Source organism: Alosa sapidissima, chromosome 16 (assembly GCF_018492685.1).
Source record: "Alosa sapidissima isolate fAloSap1 chromosome 16, fAloSap1.pri, whole genome shotgun sequence".
In the NCBI taxonomy this organism is placed as follows: Eukaryota; Metazoa; Chordata; class Actinopteri; order Clupeiformes; family Clupeidae; genus Alosa; species Alosa sapidissima.
The window spans coordinates 25,411,084-25,425,383 of NC_055972.1; the positions used below are offsets into that span (position 1 = coordinate 25,411,084).

Genomic DNA, 14,300 nt, shown 5'->3' on the forward strand with positions numbered 1-14,300 from the left:
GCTCTTAGAGCTTTCCCAAGTTTGCTTCTGTCATATATCTATATGAAAGGATAATAACATAAATGAACATAATTAAGTATTTAAAAGAATGCTTGTTTTGCCCCAGGCTGGTTTTTCAAGGATGCTGTTTTATTTTGAATTATTGCGTTGTGGAATTACACCAAGACTTTTTTCCAAGGTTACCATACATATGAATGAGGCATTCATTTAAATATGTATATTGTGCGTTGTGAAAATTGTTGGCATAAATGGGTAAGCACAAGGTTCTTGCTCCAGGGATGGTTCTTCAAGGACGCTGATTCGTTTTGAATTGGCAGCGATGGCTCTGTAAGCTGTGAGGTCGAGCCAGGGGAGAACAGAGCAGGGAAAGTGCACCAGGGGAGGATGAGAGAAGCCATGACTCTGTCCCTGTACTTGTTTCTGTGAAATCAGCATGACTCCACCTCCCGGTTGTTATTCTTGGCATGCCTGGGATACATGCTCTTTGTCGCCTCCCCATGGCCGATGTGCGCCACAGCCGCAGCATGACAACAAAGCACCCGATTGGTTGCCGTGTTGCCTTGTGACATAATCACAGTGGAGAGTTCCGAGTGAGCAAGCAGAGTGATGGAGGGAGAGAGAGAGAGAAAACAGAAATGCAAGCAGGGGCTTTTCGACTGACGTCAGCCCTGTAGTAGGGGGCAGTGACATACACAGATAGGGGTGGGGAGACAGGCAGGCACGCAGGCAGGAGAGTGTCCTGACCACACGCACACCACACCACACCACACCACAGCTAATGAGAGCATGAGGACACACAAGTAAATGTGTTTGTTTGTTTGTTTTTCTCTATTTATTGCAGCAAAGCGTTTATATAAATTTCTCTGTGTGTATGTAAGGAGCTATACCGGCGTGTGTATACACCAGGGGAGTGATTTGTATGGACTTGTTCGCTCACACACTATAATACTCTGTCTTGATAAAGGTCTTCTATTATCAGTATGAGGTGTTATACCTCTCACTGTTTTGATAAACAGCTGAATTAGGAGTCAGCACATTTGGCCATCTGGGGTTTCTAGAGGGTCTTTCTAGCACTGCAGACTATGCTGGTAGACAGTGCTGTCTGTCAGTCACTAGATGTGGGAGTCTAGTTAGATATGTTTTTAGATTTTTTCTGCGGACTGTGGACAATGTAAATGAGTCATGCTATGCTGCATAATTCCTGATATGAAACTATTTCTTTTCTTTTCTGCTCCATCACACTATCCCCTCTTCTCATTTCCTTCCCCTCCTCTCCATCTCTTCTCTAATAAGGTCATTTCTCCTGACTGCCATGAAGATGTAGCATTGAAGAAGGACAGCATTTTTGTTCGCTCCTTCAAGGATGGAAAATTGTAAGTCGTTCTCCAAAACGTTCTCCTTCGCAATCTATTTAATCTCAACCAGGCACTGGGTAGGCAAGGCCTTGAGTCCGCTGGAAGCTGAAACTGCTCTTAAAGAAGTTCTCCCTGCAGAGTCTTATTCTTGCAGGGGAATGTTCGTTCAGCACAGGGAATCTGGTCATGCTTCTGCGAGCGGGGGGAGGACCTCTTCCTTTCCATTCTGACTGACCTAACATGCTCCCTTCACTCAGTCTTGACCCACATACTGGGCTGCTTTTAAAGATGCCCCCCCACACACACACACGCACACACACGCACACTCACACACACACACAAACGCACACCCCTCTTGGCCAGTACAGATGCACTGACACCTTACCTAACAAGACAAAACAAAAGCTGTGTGTTTGCCAAACAAAGTGTGCTGGCTGGGTGGCTGCTGATTACAGACAAGCCCAGCTAAACAAATCCCCCTGCCCTTTGTAACAACTATCTACTATCTATCTTTTTTAATTAATGACTTGGTAGGCACCGAACATGCTGTTGCATTTAGTCAGCATGTGCTATTTCTTTACTTGCACTCTGTCACAGAAAGGGACATGTGTGTTTGTGACACTGATGCTTTCCAATTGTCACAGCGGGTTACTTGTTTTATAATGATGCATCCGATAAATAAAGGACTTTTGCACACTTTTTGTGGACAGGTGTGTTGGAGTGCACAAATCTACTGTCTGATTGAAACAGGGCTCTGAGTGCTCCTCAAAAAGCACAAGCCCACAGCAGTGACATCGTAACAAACTGTGCTGTAGTGTTCAGCCCTGTATCTAGGAGACCAGTAGGGGCTGTAGTGTTCAGCCCTGTATCTAGGAGAGCAGTGGGGGCTGTAGTGTTCAGCCCTGTATCTAGGAGAGCAGTGGGGGCTGTAGTGTTCAGCCCTGTATCTAGGAGAGCAGTGGGGGCTGTAGTGTTCAGCCCTGTATCTAGGAGAGCAGTGGGGGCTGTAGTGTTCAGCCCTGTATCTAGGAGAGCAGTGGGGGCTGTAGTGTTCATCCCTGTATCTAGGAGAGCAGTGGGGGCTGTAGTGTATCTAGGAGAGCAGTGGGGGTTGTAGTGTTCATCCCTGTATCTAGGAGAGCTGTAGGAGTGAGGGAGTGGAAAACAGAGGCTGTGATTTCAGTGTAGTGTTGTACCGAGCAGCACACCTGGTGCCACTGTGACTAACTGTGAAGTCACCAGGTTAATGTGGAGAAAAGTTCTTTGGAAGCCCTGCAATCGGGTGGCCAAGAATATATTCAGAAACGCATCCATTATGAAAATTATCATACTTTCGTGAGTGCAAAATAGGTCTGCATATAACAGTTAAATCCCACACTCACATCTCATAAGGTATTATGTGTTCTGTGAATTAATCAATGGGACCATTAAACTTATTACCTGAATACATACAGTGGCATTTAGCCAGAGGCATCTACAGAGCAGAAACAGGAAAATAATCAACTGCATCTGTAAATAGTGTAATACATTTTATGCCAAGTTAAATGCAACCATTTGATTCACATTCTGAATCAAAACAACAAAGGATATTGTGTAGGGCTCTTAATTTGCCCACATAGTGTTTTGCCCACATTCTTCTTCAGCCCATATACCAAATTCTTAGTCTTGTTTTATTATAATTTATGTTTGGGCCTAGACTTAAAATGTAACCTGTGTCCAGGGAATGATGTACATTTTGGATTTTTAACTCCTTCAGATACATCAAAATAATAAAAAGGATAATACATACATGCAAAATATGTATGAATGATTGTGAAGATGCAGACTATAAAATGCAAAACCGATTGTTTTGAACTTTTAGTAATGATTCATTCCAGTGAATGAGGCACAAATTCCCCTTCCTTCCACCTGTGTGACTGAGTGGTGATACTGCAGGTCTGCTTTCTGTTCGACTGCTCTCTGGTGCGACTAGACAATATCTTGTGCACTGCATCCCCTCAGAGGCGAGACTTCTGAATAATGGTGGCTTGTTATTATGTGGTTCTTGCAGCACCACGGTTTTACGGAAGGATGTACGGGAACTGGACGGAGAGTCGGCGCCCAAAGCAGACGCAGCACTCAAAGCAGGTGAGTGCAGTGGCCAGAGCATGTCTGGGACAGACCGTGTCAAAAACCCGGGTTCGGTTCCTGCCGCTGGGTTCAGTTCCCGCCGTTGCGAGTCCTTGACGCTTTGGATAAAATATCAGTCAGCTTTAACTTTGAACTCCTTTTATCACACACTGTGTGTGCACTGGAAAAAATACTCTATTTGATAGCTCTCTCTATAGTTACTGGGATATACTATGAAGTGAGATTAGTGGTGTGTTGACTTTAAATTCTGAAGTGTGTTCAAATTTCACAAACAAAGGGGAACATGCATGACTTTTTTTTTTTACTTTTAAATTTGAAAGTTTTGTTTAAAAATGGTTAGTTGTTCACTTTAAACTGTAAACAAAATGGCAAGCAACAAGAACATTTCAACAAACCTTTGCTTCTATCACATAGCCTGTTTGGACATCATTAAGATATTGATATGAGTATCTGTATGTTCTGTTATGTGTAAGTTTTTCTTTTGAACTGGCTGCCCAGTGATGCTAAACAAATTTCAGTGTAGACTGAAAATAATAGTAGTATCGTATCGGTATTGAATAAACACCCTCTCACATGTATATCAAGTAATGAGTCTGTTTTCCTGAAAGTCTGTGGAATATTGCGGGATTAATGGATGGGGGATCAGATTCATGAGATGTGGTGACGGAGCATGTCTCCAGTCGTAAAGGAGCCTGCTGTGTTTGTGTGAGGCGCTGGTATAAAAATGTGTTGCTTGTTAGATAGATACTGCGACATTGCCACCTCTGAGTGTGTGTTCCGGTGTGAGAACCGCATCACACTCTCTCTATGAGTCGCCTACTACTCCTCACAGTCAATTCTGCACCACTACGTTCCTAGCACCAGCTGAAAACAGCATTGCCTTATGGGTAGTTTTCATGTCACCGGGCTCAGGCCATTCTAGCCAGGTGACTATTTTGAAAGTCTTGGATCTGAATCAGAATGTGTAAAAGGCAGTAGGCTTCAGGTTGTCGGAGGGGTGCAGCTTAAGTACATTCAGGGTCACACATGAAATCATTTCTATGCTCTTACCTTGAGTTACCCTTCAGGATTTTCAAAAATATTGTTTAACTACCAGAATACACATTTTACATGACCAGTGCTCTAATATTGAAGAGTACGTGTTTATCAATCAAGCAAAAGCACTTTTCCCCCACAAATTTAAATCTCACAAATAACAGCTATCAAGTGAAGGTAATTCAGTGTGATTCAGTGTAAGAATGTGGGCTGCTTGGTGCAGTTTGAGCAGACCTCAGACCTCATCTGCTATTGCTATCTGTGTGCTGCAGCTCTTGATGCAGCCTGGGACTTTAAGCGAAACGGCGCCGTCCCAACCACCTGGAGGACGGAGGTGAAAGACGAGAGCTCCAGCAGTGAGGAAGACGAAGAGGAGGAGGAGGAGGAGCAAGACGAAGATGGAAGTAGTGAAGAGGAAGAGGTAATATCAACACACACACACACACACACAGAGAGAGAGCCTGTGCCTGTAATTCAATTTTTAAATGATGCCTCATAGCCTGTTTGAATTTCACATTGCCTGCTGCAGTCGGTACTCTTTATTACAACCAGAAAGTAGGTCATCGCTGTCACTTCCACTTCATAGGTTACCGGTAGTTTTCCGGATGTGTGTGTGTGTGTGTGTGTGTGTGTGTGTGTGTGTGTGTACACAGACGCATTAGGCTTCATCAAATTTACACATGTTAAGAACTGGGGTTTCTAAAGCCAGGTAGCATCTGACTGCAAGCCTCTCCTTTGATCTCTCCTAAATAAATCACGGTCTCTGTGTACTTTCATTATAGTTTATGAAAATGAATTTGAAACGTATATTGATATCCCACTGAGCTGTTAGCTTATATAAGGCACAGATTGCAATGCTGCCTTTTGTATTTCATAAAAACATTTCAAAGCCAAATTAAACCTTATTTATGCACATCATTTATCTGACATTATGTCAGCTTCCCATCTGTATATTTGTGTGTATTGCCACCTTAGTGACCGCCATCTTTATGAACAGAAACAGCAAGGAATCTAAGCCTCTTTATCGTTGATTTTATATACATGTTTCTTTTCCTTTTGCCTTTCTTTCTCTATATCTTTCAAGAATATTCTGATTTATATGCCTTATATTCCTTCCGTTACTTTGCAACAATTTCACTGTCTAGTAATGTGGTGACATATATATTTTTGTAGATATGAAAAGTTTAAATCATACTGTGGATGGCTAGCTGACAGAGAGGAGAGATGTCTTTGAAAATGATTTCCTCCCTGAGGTCTAAAAAGAGTCAGGAAATAAGTAAGCGTTCACAAATATTTGAAGCTATTCCGAGTGGGGTGTGAAAATGTGTTTTGGGTCCAGGAGCTATTGTGCCAACTCCGTGGAAAGGCTGAGCGATTAAGTTCAACACAGTCATTACAATATTGATTACACTTCTTACCTTGGGCATTGCATTTCCTTTGTGTTACAATCGCACAACTCATTCAATCACAGAGAGTGTGATTTCCTCCGGTCTCTCTCCTCCTATTGCCAGTGGCATGTTTGCTTGCGTCTCTTACTGTGATGTTGTTGTTACCCGTCTGTCTTTCTCCATTGGCCCAGCACCCTAATTGTGTCAGATTTTCTTCAGTGGAATGACAACATGGTTCCGTTATGTGTTGTCTCCAGCAGCGCTTTTATTTAGCTTTGTTTCGTCTTGTTTTTGTCTCCGCAGGAGGAAGTGGAGCCCTTCCCAGAGGAGCGAGAGAGTTTCCTCCAGCAGCTGTACAAGTTTATGGAGGATCGAGGTGAGTGAGTCTTCACTGCTTGCCTTCCCTTCCCAGAGGCCTGGCCCAGAGGAGAGCCCCCCCCCCCCCCCCATGCATTGGTTACTGTCCATAGATCAGTTTTTCACATTTGATGCATACAGTGTTGACATCCAGAAATAATGTGTAACACGTTCGCTCTGTCTGACTTGGGGCTCCTATGTAAAACATTGCAATTGCCATCACCATTTCATGGTTACGGGATGCTGATGCCGTCACTGCGCCACGGCTCCCCCCGAAATCTGCATTTTTATCGTTCTTAAAGCAACACCAAAGAGTTTTTGTACCTTAAAATAATGTTTCCAAAATTGTTTCCGTGGTTCATCAACTCGTAACAGGGTGAACGGCACTTCTGCATTCACTTCACGGCCCTCTATCGGCTATAACCGCACTATGTAAGTTTGCCAGATCGGGTAGCGGGTTTGTAGTTCGATGGAATGAGACATAAGAAACTACAAATTTGACTTGCATGATGTCGCAATATATCGTACTTTCATAAAATTATGCAACATATTCTACCTTGTTTATAGACATCATTATTTGCAAAACCGCTGGATAAACAAATAGCGTGCGTGCGACAGAGGAAAAGTTCTTTGGTGTTGCTTTAACATGTGCGTCTCTAAAAAGATTTCAGTCCTATTCAGTAATCACTCTGCATCACCACAGGGACGCCCATCAACAAGAGACCAGTCCTCGGCTACAGAAACCTCAATCTCTTCAAGCTTTACCGACTCGTTAACAAACTTGGAGGTTTTGACAGCGTAAGACATTTCTCTTTACTACTACCATCTATCCATCGTCTGTTTTTTCCCCTCTTCCATAACAATGCTTTAATCTTTCCCGACGAGACCACTAAAAGTTTCCTCTGTCTTTCAGATTGACAGCGGGTCTGTCTGGAAGCAGGTGTATCAGGACCTGGGGATTCCTGTACTCAACTCCGCTGCTGGCTACAATGTGAAATGTGCCTACAGGAAGTAAGTGGATACCCGTGCTACTGACTGACTGACTGATACTGACTGATCCTTTTCATCACATCACACCCAAGCAATTTTTACAGTGGTTCTACAGCTCTTGCACTACGCGTGATGCAGGGCCCTTGTCTATGCCATTTTAACACCGCTCAGATAAGTGGAGCAGTGAGCATTGTTTTATGCACCACAGTTTCTGATGTACTCTCTGCCTCCCTGTCGGATACTCTCTCACTCACACACACACACACACACACACACACACACACACACACACACATATACACACACACACTGAGGCAGCTGAGCTGTACAGTGACGTGCTCATTAGCTGGTGTCAGCTCTGTGTCGGTATGTTCACAGCCGCAGTTCTTGGAATAGCTAGAGGATCTTGTCGTTCGCTAAATGATTATCTGAGAAGCACTTCTGTATCCAGTCCCTGGTGAGCACCCACTGTCAGTGTAGGTGTCAGGGGCCCTGAGCCAACCCTCCCCTGGCCGTACCTAGCCTCTCTAGCACTAGCGCATTGATAGCCAGTTCACTTCTGTCTGTATTTGTGGATCTGGCTCTTGACTTTCTAAGGAAATACTGATTTGTTGAGACTGAAGAGAATTGCGTGGCTGACCGGCATCCACACTTTGAACTTTTTAGCTGGTTAGCTAGCAACCTTAGCTAGTTAATATCTGACTGTATGCTCATGCTTGTGAATGTTGCCTTTGTAAAGTGTGTGTGTGTAGTATTATATGTATTACATGTATATGTAGAGTTGATATGTGGCTTATTAGCCTGTCTCTTCATGTTGCTCCTCCTCAGGTACTTGTACGGCTTTGAGGAGTACTGTACCTCCACGGCCATCACCTTTCGGATGGACCTCCCCCTGAAGCCCACAGAGAAACCAGGTGCAAAGGAAGAGGCAAAGGCTGATGGTGGAGCAGGGGCAGGGAGCGTTACCCCAGCAACACACATCCCCGGGGAGGAACTAAAGATGGGCAAAGACGGAGATTCCAGTGGCCCCCAGCCTGCCTTCAGGGTGAGTGACACCGGGACCGACCCTCCCACCTCTCTCTTCATCCACCCTTCGGCCGTTCATGTCTTCATCTGGCTCTCTTCATAGAGCCCCAGGCCTTTCATCTGGTTAGGGTTTGCCTGTATGAGTGATGAGCAACAGGGGGCTTTGCTAGCTCTGACTGACCACTGAAACATCATAGGAGCAGCATTGCCTGTTCTGATGGATGTCAGTGTCAGTTGCATTTACACCTGATAGAAAGTTTTTTTATAGCTCTTTTCAACGAAGTTGATACTAACAGCAGACAATGTTGAGAGGAATTGTGTAGTTCTTCATTTATGGAATTTATTGTTATTTATACTTTTAGAGTCATTTAGTTTTTTATTCTATGCATTTATTATTTGTATACTTCCTACTACATTTATTATGTCTTAATATCTTATTTTTATGTGAAATGGCCATAGTTACTGCATTTAGCCAAAATCTCCCTTATCGTTTAGATAACCCCTGCCCCATACTCTATATCTGTAGATTAAATGATTTTTGCACATATTTCAGTGTGCAACTTTGTCCATTCCGTTAATTTGTTTAAGCTCCAGCACTTCAACCAAGGCTGACACTGGATGAGCGAATGTTTGTTTTTTTTACATTTTAAAACGTAAGACATTTAGCTCATCTTACGCTCCTCTGACGAACGACGTCTAGCTCTACCACCGGTACGCTAAAGCCAATCCAAACTTTTCTCATCTGTTGTTCCTCGTTGGTGGAACACACTGCCAGTTCCTACAAGGGCAGGGACATCCTTTTCCACTTTCAAAAAACTCCTGAAGACCCAGCTCTTTAGAGAACATCTACTCTCATAGCAACACTTACAACAAGTCTTACTGATCCTAGCACTCACCAGCCGTTTTAAACTGACAAGTAACTGTTAAAAACAGCACTCACCGACGCACTTATTCTTACTGTACTCTAATGTTTTTTTAAACTGTCCTAAAATTGTGAGAATTGTTCTAAAACTTACTGTTTACCATGTTAGTCGCTTTGGTTAAAAAGCGTCAGCCAAATGTAATGTAATGTAATGTAATGTAATCAGTGTGCCGTTTGCCTCAACCCCAACAGGAGGAGAGCGTGGAAACCAGTGGTCCAAACCAAAACACAGAGCGTGAAGACAACAACCACAGGACTGCTGCTAACGATGACGACGATGGTGACCACGGTGATGATGATGATGATGATGATGACGAAGAAGAGATGGATTGTAAAGAGGAAGTCAGTCGCCAGCGCAAAACTGAGGAAGCAGAACAAGGAGATGGCGTGAAGACGGAACCCTACGACGAATCGGAAAACAAGGACCTATCTGGGTAGGTGGAACGAGTGTGCTTGCAGGTTCCCCATTTAGGGAACATTACACACTGTGTGCAATCAATGCATGTGGCGTGTGGGCCCTCTGTAGAGAGAAATGGAGAACCAGAGCGAGAGAGAGGAGTGTTGCCTCCATTGGCTGCATCTTAGTCCTGTATACCCTCTGTGTGGCTGTGTGTTCGGTGGGAGAGACTGCAGCTCCTCAGTCCTCCAGTCGCCTGCATGGCTGCCCTGCTCCCCGGCTCAAACGCCTCGAGGAGACAAAGCATGACAGCCTCCACCTAAACTGCATGTTGTGCAGAGCTCCTCGTGTGCAGTCTCTCTCTCTCTCTCTCTCTCTCTCTCTCTCTCTCTCTTTCCCTCTCTCTCTCTTTCCCTCTCTCTCCATCTGTTTTCCTCTCTCTCTGTTTCTCTCTTTCACTCTTCATCTGTTACCCCTTCCACTGCCACCTCTCTCGTCACCCCCCCCCCCTTGTCTATCTCTCTCTCTCCCTGTCTTTTTCTCTCTCTCCTTTCTTTTTCCATCTTTTTGCCTTTAAAGTAGAACAGGTAGGATAGATCTCCCGAGACATGTGCATAGATGTGAGACCTGTTGAAATACTGCTGCTGCTTCTGTCTCTATCTCTCTCTTTCTCTTTCTCTCTTTCTCTCTCTCTTCTGCTGTGGAAGCTTCAATTCCCCCAAAGCTCTTTGCTTTCAGCTTTTTCTGTTCTCTTTGGACTTTGGCGGTAAAGCAGTTGTCTTTAGGGTACTACCTTTTTTTAATCCATAGTTTGATTTATCAGTAGGTCTTGAAGGCGGCTTTGTGTTGGTTATTTGACTGTAGGTGTTCTTTTAGATGCAGTGATGTTAACTTCTGTGGTAGTGTGTAGCTTTGTGACATTCAGTTCAAAAGCTTTATAATTATGTAATAATGGGGAAAAAAGTCCCATTTTGTCATGCCCAATCCACAGCTAGGTTTAACACAGCATTTTATATTGCTGTTGTCATTGACAGCCTAGTATGGTTTTGTTTTTATACTGGTGTATTTTGAAATAATTAGTCTGCTGCTACTGAGGTGTTTTAACATGGGTAGTATTCATTTTAAAATGAGTCCTGAGCTTAGAGTTAGACAAAACATTTTCTTCCATTGTTTGTGAAGATGTCATTGTTTTGTCTGATTTCATTGTTGTTTTGGTTTAATCGTTGGTTTAATTTTCATCACTACTTTTACTTTTCCTAGTGGTTTACGGTGTGAATTGTAGTGTTCGCTGAGTAACAGTGAGGAACCTGCCATACCCCCCCCCCCTTTTTTTTTTTTTAAAGTGTTTTTTAATTTACCTCAGCAATCAATAAGCTTGGATCCTGGGTCCTGCCCTGCACCTGCACTCACGGTGGTCGCTGTTGTCTTGGGCAGCACCAACTCCAGCCAACATCACATTAGGGATGCAGTTAGGGAGAGTTGCATCTGCTGCATTTGTGCAAGCGATAAAGACTTGGCGAGACGTTTGAGGACAAACCAGACATTGTATCATTATATTGTGTCCTTATCGTAGGCGTGTGTGTGCGGTGTGTGTGTGTGTGTGTGTGTGTGTGTGCGCGTGTGTGTGTATGTGTGTGCTTGAGTCTCACATGGAGATTGCGGCCTCTAGAAACTTCTAGCCTCTCTCACTGTGCTGCTGTCTAACATCACTGTGTAGTGGCCTGAGCTGCTGTGCTGTGCTTTGCTGTGCCGACCTACTCTGTGCCAATCTCTGCCGACCAATCCCCACCCTCCACTCCCCCATACTCTCTGCCCACAGCAAACCATTATTAATGGCCGTTAGTGGTCAAACATACCAAAACCTGATCAGGTTCAACCAGTCTGAAGGGGGAGGAGAAATGAAGAGATTCTTAATCATAGGCAGCCATGTTTATTTTTCTTAATCTTTAAATGCTGGATATAACAACTGGGACAACTGAATGAAAGAATAGCCGTACAATTAATAGTAGAACATGTTCATGCAGGATTATCCTATGATAATCCTTTTTAGCAGTCCTTAAACCACTTAAATCAGCTGTCCTTTAAGTTTGTAAAGTCCAGTTTGTGTTTAGGAGTGGTTGTGTGTGTGTGTGTGTGTGTATGTAAGGGGATGAGAGTAAAGGTCAGGTAGCTGGCTGATGACCCCCCTTTGTGGCCTTTTGAGCTTTTAAACAGTGGAATGGTGGGGGTTGGGGGGGGGGGGGTACAGGTACAGGAAGTAGGCTATGTTAGGGAGCTAGGAAGCTAGTCAGGGGGTCCATTGGGTGGGATGGGAGGGGTGGTTGTGGTCCTAGTGATGGTTGTGGTGGTGGTTTTGTGGTGTTCTGTGGGAGACCTAGGGCTAGGAAAGTGCTGAAATGTCTTTCTTGCAGGGCTGACAGCAGTCAGGAGGGGGAGGAGGGGGAGGAATTTGAGTGTTACCCCCCTGGGATGAAGGTGCAGGTGAGATATGGGCGAGGCCGCAGTCTGAAGACGTACGAAGCCACTGTCAAAGAGTCAGACCTGGAGGGGGGAGAGGTGCTCTACCTGGTTCACTACTGTGGCTGGAACGTCAGGTAAGGCAGGACCTGGGGATTCATGCCTATTGCCTATTTCATTTGTGAACACGCACCAACAAGAAATTAAAAAATTACAAACACTGGGAAATTTCCCCCAGCCCCCCATGGATGTCAATGACACATGAGAAACAAAATCATCTTCCTGATCATTGTTCTTTTCAATAAATCCTACATTCAGATTGAGGTGCATCCATGTCCTCGATGATTTTTATTCTCCTAGCAGATTGCATTGTGGCCATCTAGTGGTTGAAACCGAAAGTGATTGAATGCAAGTGAACTGACCTTTTTTAAAGTGCCGACAGCTTGATATTCCCCTGGCAAAGAGAGAAGGGCACAGAGAGACAATAATGTGTTGCAGTTATGCTCGGGAGCCCCCCCCCCCCCCCCCCCCCATACTCATACCCCATGTCTCTGTGTCTGTGAAGATGCCCGTCTCAGTGATACCGTGGTGCTGTTGTGTAGAGCAAGTCTCTCTCAGTCCCCCAGATGTGTCTTCAGCGTACTTACATAGGAGGCTCAAGGAGAGGTCCCCCTGTAGCTGTGAGAGAACTTTGCAATCTCTTCGAGTGTAGCCGAATGGGACTGTAATGACTGGAGAATAGCCTTGTTTGTCTGTTGGTTAAACGTTAGGGATGACATAGAAGATGTATTTTGTGATATTGTGGGCTTTGCAAACCAATAAGAATCAGAATCTATTCGTTTATTTTGGCTTTTGATTATTATTTGCTGTTTTGTTGTGATGGAAAATATGTTGTCGTTCCATTTTCACCTTTTAGATAGGGCTTTCTGGCAATGAAGAAGCTTGCTGTGTGACATTTCTGTTTGGGTGTGGTGTGTGTGTGTGTCAATGTATGTGTGTGTGTGTGTGTGTGTGTGTGCGTGTCAATGTTTGAGTGTGTTTGTGTGTGCCTGTCTGTCTGTCTGTCTGTGTGTGTGTGTGGTAGCTGTATTGCTGATGCTTGTTTGTGTAGCATTTGTTAGTTTTGTCCTTGTAAGCCCTTTGGCAACCGTGATGATGGAAGTGTTGATCATTTTATTTTCCCAATCAGATATGACGAGTGGATCAAAGCGGACAAGATTGTGCGCCCAGCCAATAAGAATGTACCTAAAATAAAGCATCGTAAAAAAATAAAGGTAGGTGTCCATCTTGGAGTCTTGGCTACAAAAATGATCTGTAAACACAGATATTTAATTAATTAATTCACTACAACTTGATCTACAACTTGATTTCTTTTTTAATGTTTTTCAGAACAAAGCAGAAAAAGAGAAAGACAGGATAGAGAGACTCAGTGACAAAGAGGACCTGACGCCCTCTAAAAATAACCGTGTCAACCGATCCCCCAAACCAAATGCCGGGAACGATGTTTTCACTAAGATGGAGGACTGTGATGACAAAGGTAACCAGCAAAGTCCAGTCAAGTCCAGCGAAATCAAATCCATTCTTAATGGCCTTCAAGGCAAGTGTAGCTCCTGCTCTGTTTGCTCCTTAAGCACACAGTTTAGAAATGCTTAGGCCAATGACTACATATAGATGGACATCGTGGCTCTATTCAGATATGTTCTATAGAATTGAAGCCACTGTTCCGCCACCATATTGTCAAACTTTTATATCCAGTCATTGGCTTAGGCCTGAGGGGCTATGGCGCAATCTACAGTTTTACGCACGTTTAAAACAGTGCTGTGAAGCAGGGCTCTACACTAACATTTTTTTTCAGGAGCACTGGTGCGCCCAAGTTAAAAAATTTAGGAGCACAGACAAAAATTTGGGCGCACAGTCAGTTCTGTACTTAACTTACACATAATCTAACATTATACTGCAGCTAACAGTTAAAACATGCCAGTGCACCAATTGCGAATATTAAGAATGACTGACAACATTTAGGCTACAGGAAACAGGATTTTAAAGATCAGTGCCTACTTTATTTTCAGTCTGTTCTATTATCCTACATTTTGTTAATGTAAAATAATATAATACCATATTTGCATTTAGCCTGTATATCAAGTATCCTGCCAAATGTAGGCTAATTTATTTATTTGTGAATCCATCTATAGCTAAATCAAATATGCCCATGGTGACCTATCTGACTGCATACTGCCTAATAC

At 43.8% G+C, this 14,300-nt stretch overlaps 1 protein-coding gene across 6 annotated transcripts in view; it reads left to right on the plus strand.

The window, feature by feature from the left end:
• arid4b (AT-rich interaction domain 4B) overlaps nt 1–14,300 on the plus strand; it is a 46,836-nt gene that overhangs the window by 24,525 nt on the left and 8,011 nt on the right. For 4 of the 6 annotated variants that reach the window (XM_042066418.1, XM_042066420.1, XM_042066421.1 and 1 more), the window contains exons 9-19: nt 1,294–1,373; nt 3,406–3,482; nt 4,793–4,941; nt 6,212–6,284; nt 6,969–7,063; nt 7,179–7,276; nt 8,084–8,300; nt 9,396–9,637; nt 12,012–12,194; nt 13,247–13,331; nt 13,447–13,654. In XM_042066418.1, the coding sequence (XP_041922352.1) occupies nt 1,294–1,373; nt 3,406–3,482; nt 4,793–4,941; nt 6,212–6,284; nt 6,969–7,063; nt 7,179–7,276; nt 8,084–8,300; nt 9,396–9,637; nt 12,012–12,194; nt 13,247–13,331; nt 13,447–13,654 (1,507 nt within the window). The remainder of the gene's footprint in view (nt 1–1,293; nt 1,374–3,405; nt 3,483–4,792; nt 4,942–6,211; nt 6,285–6,968; nt 7,064–7,178; nt 7,277–8,083; nt 8,301–9,395; nt 9,638–12,011; nt 12,195–13,246; nt 13,332–13,446; nt 13,655–14,300) is intronic. The other 2 variants (XM_042066422.1, XM_042066423.1) reach the window with 2 other exon arrangements.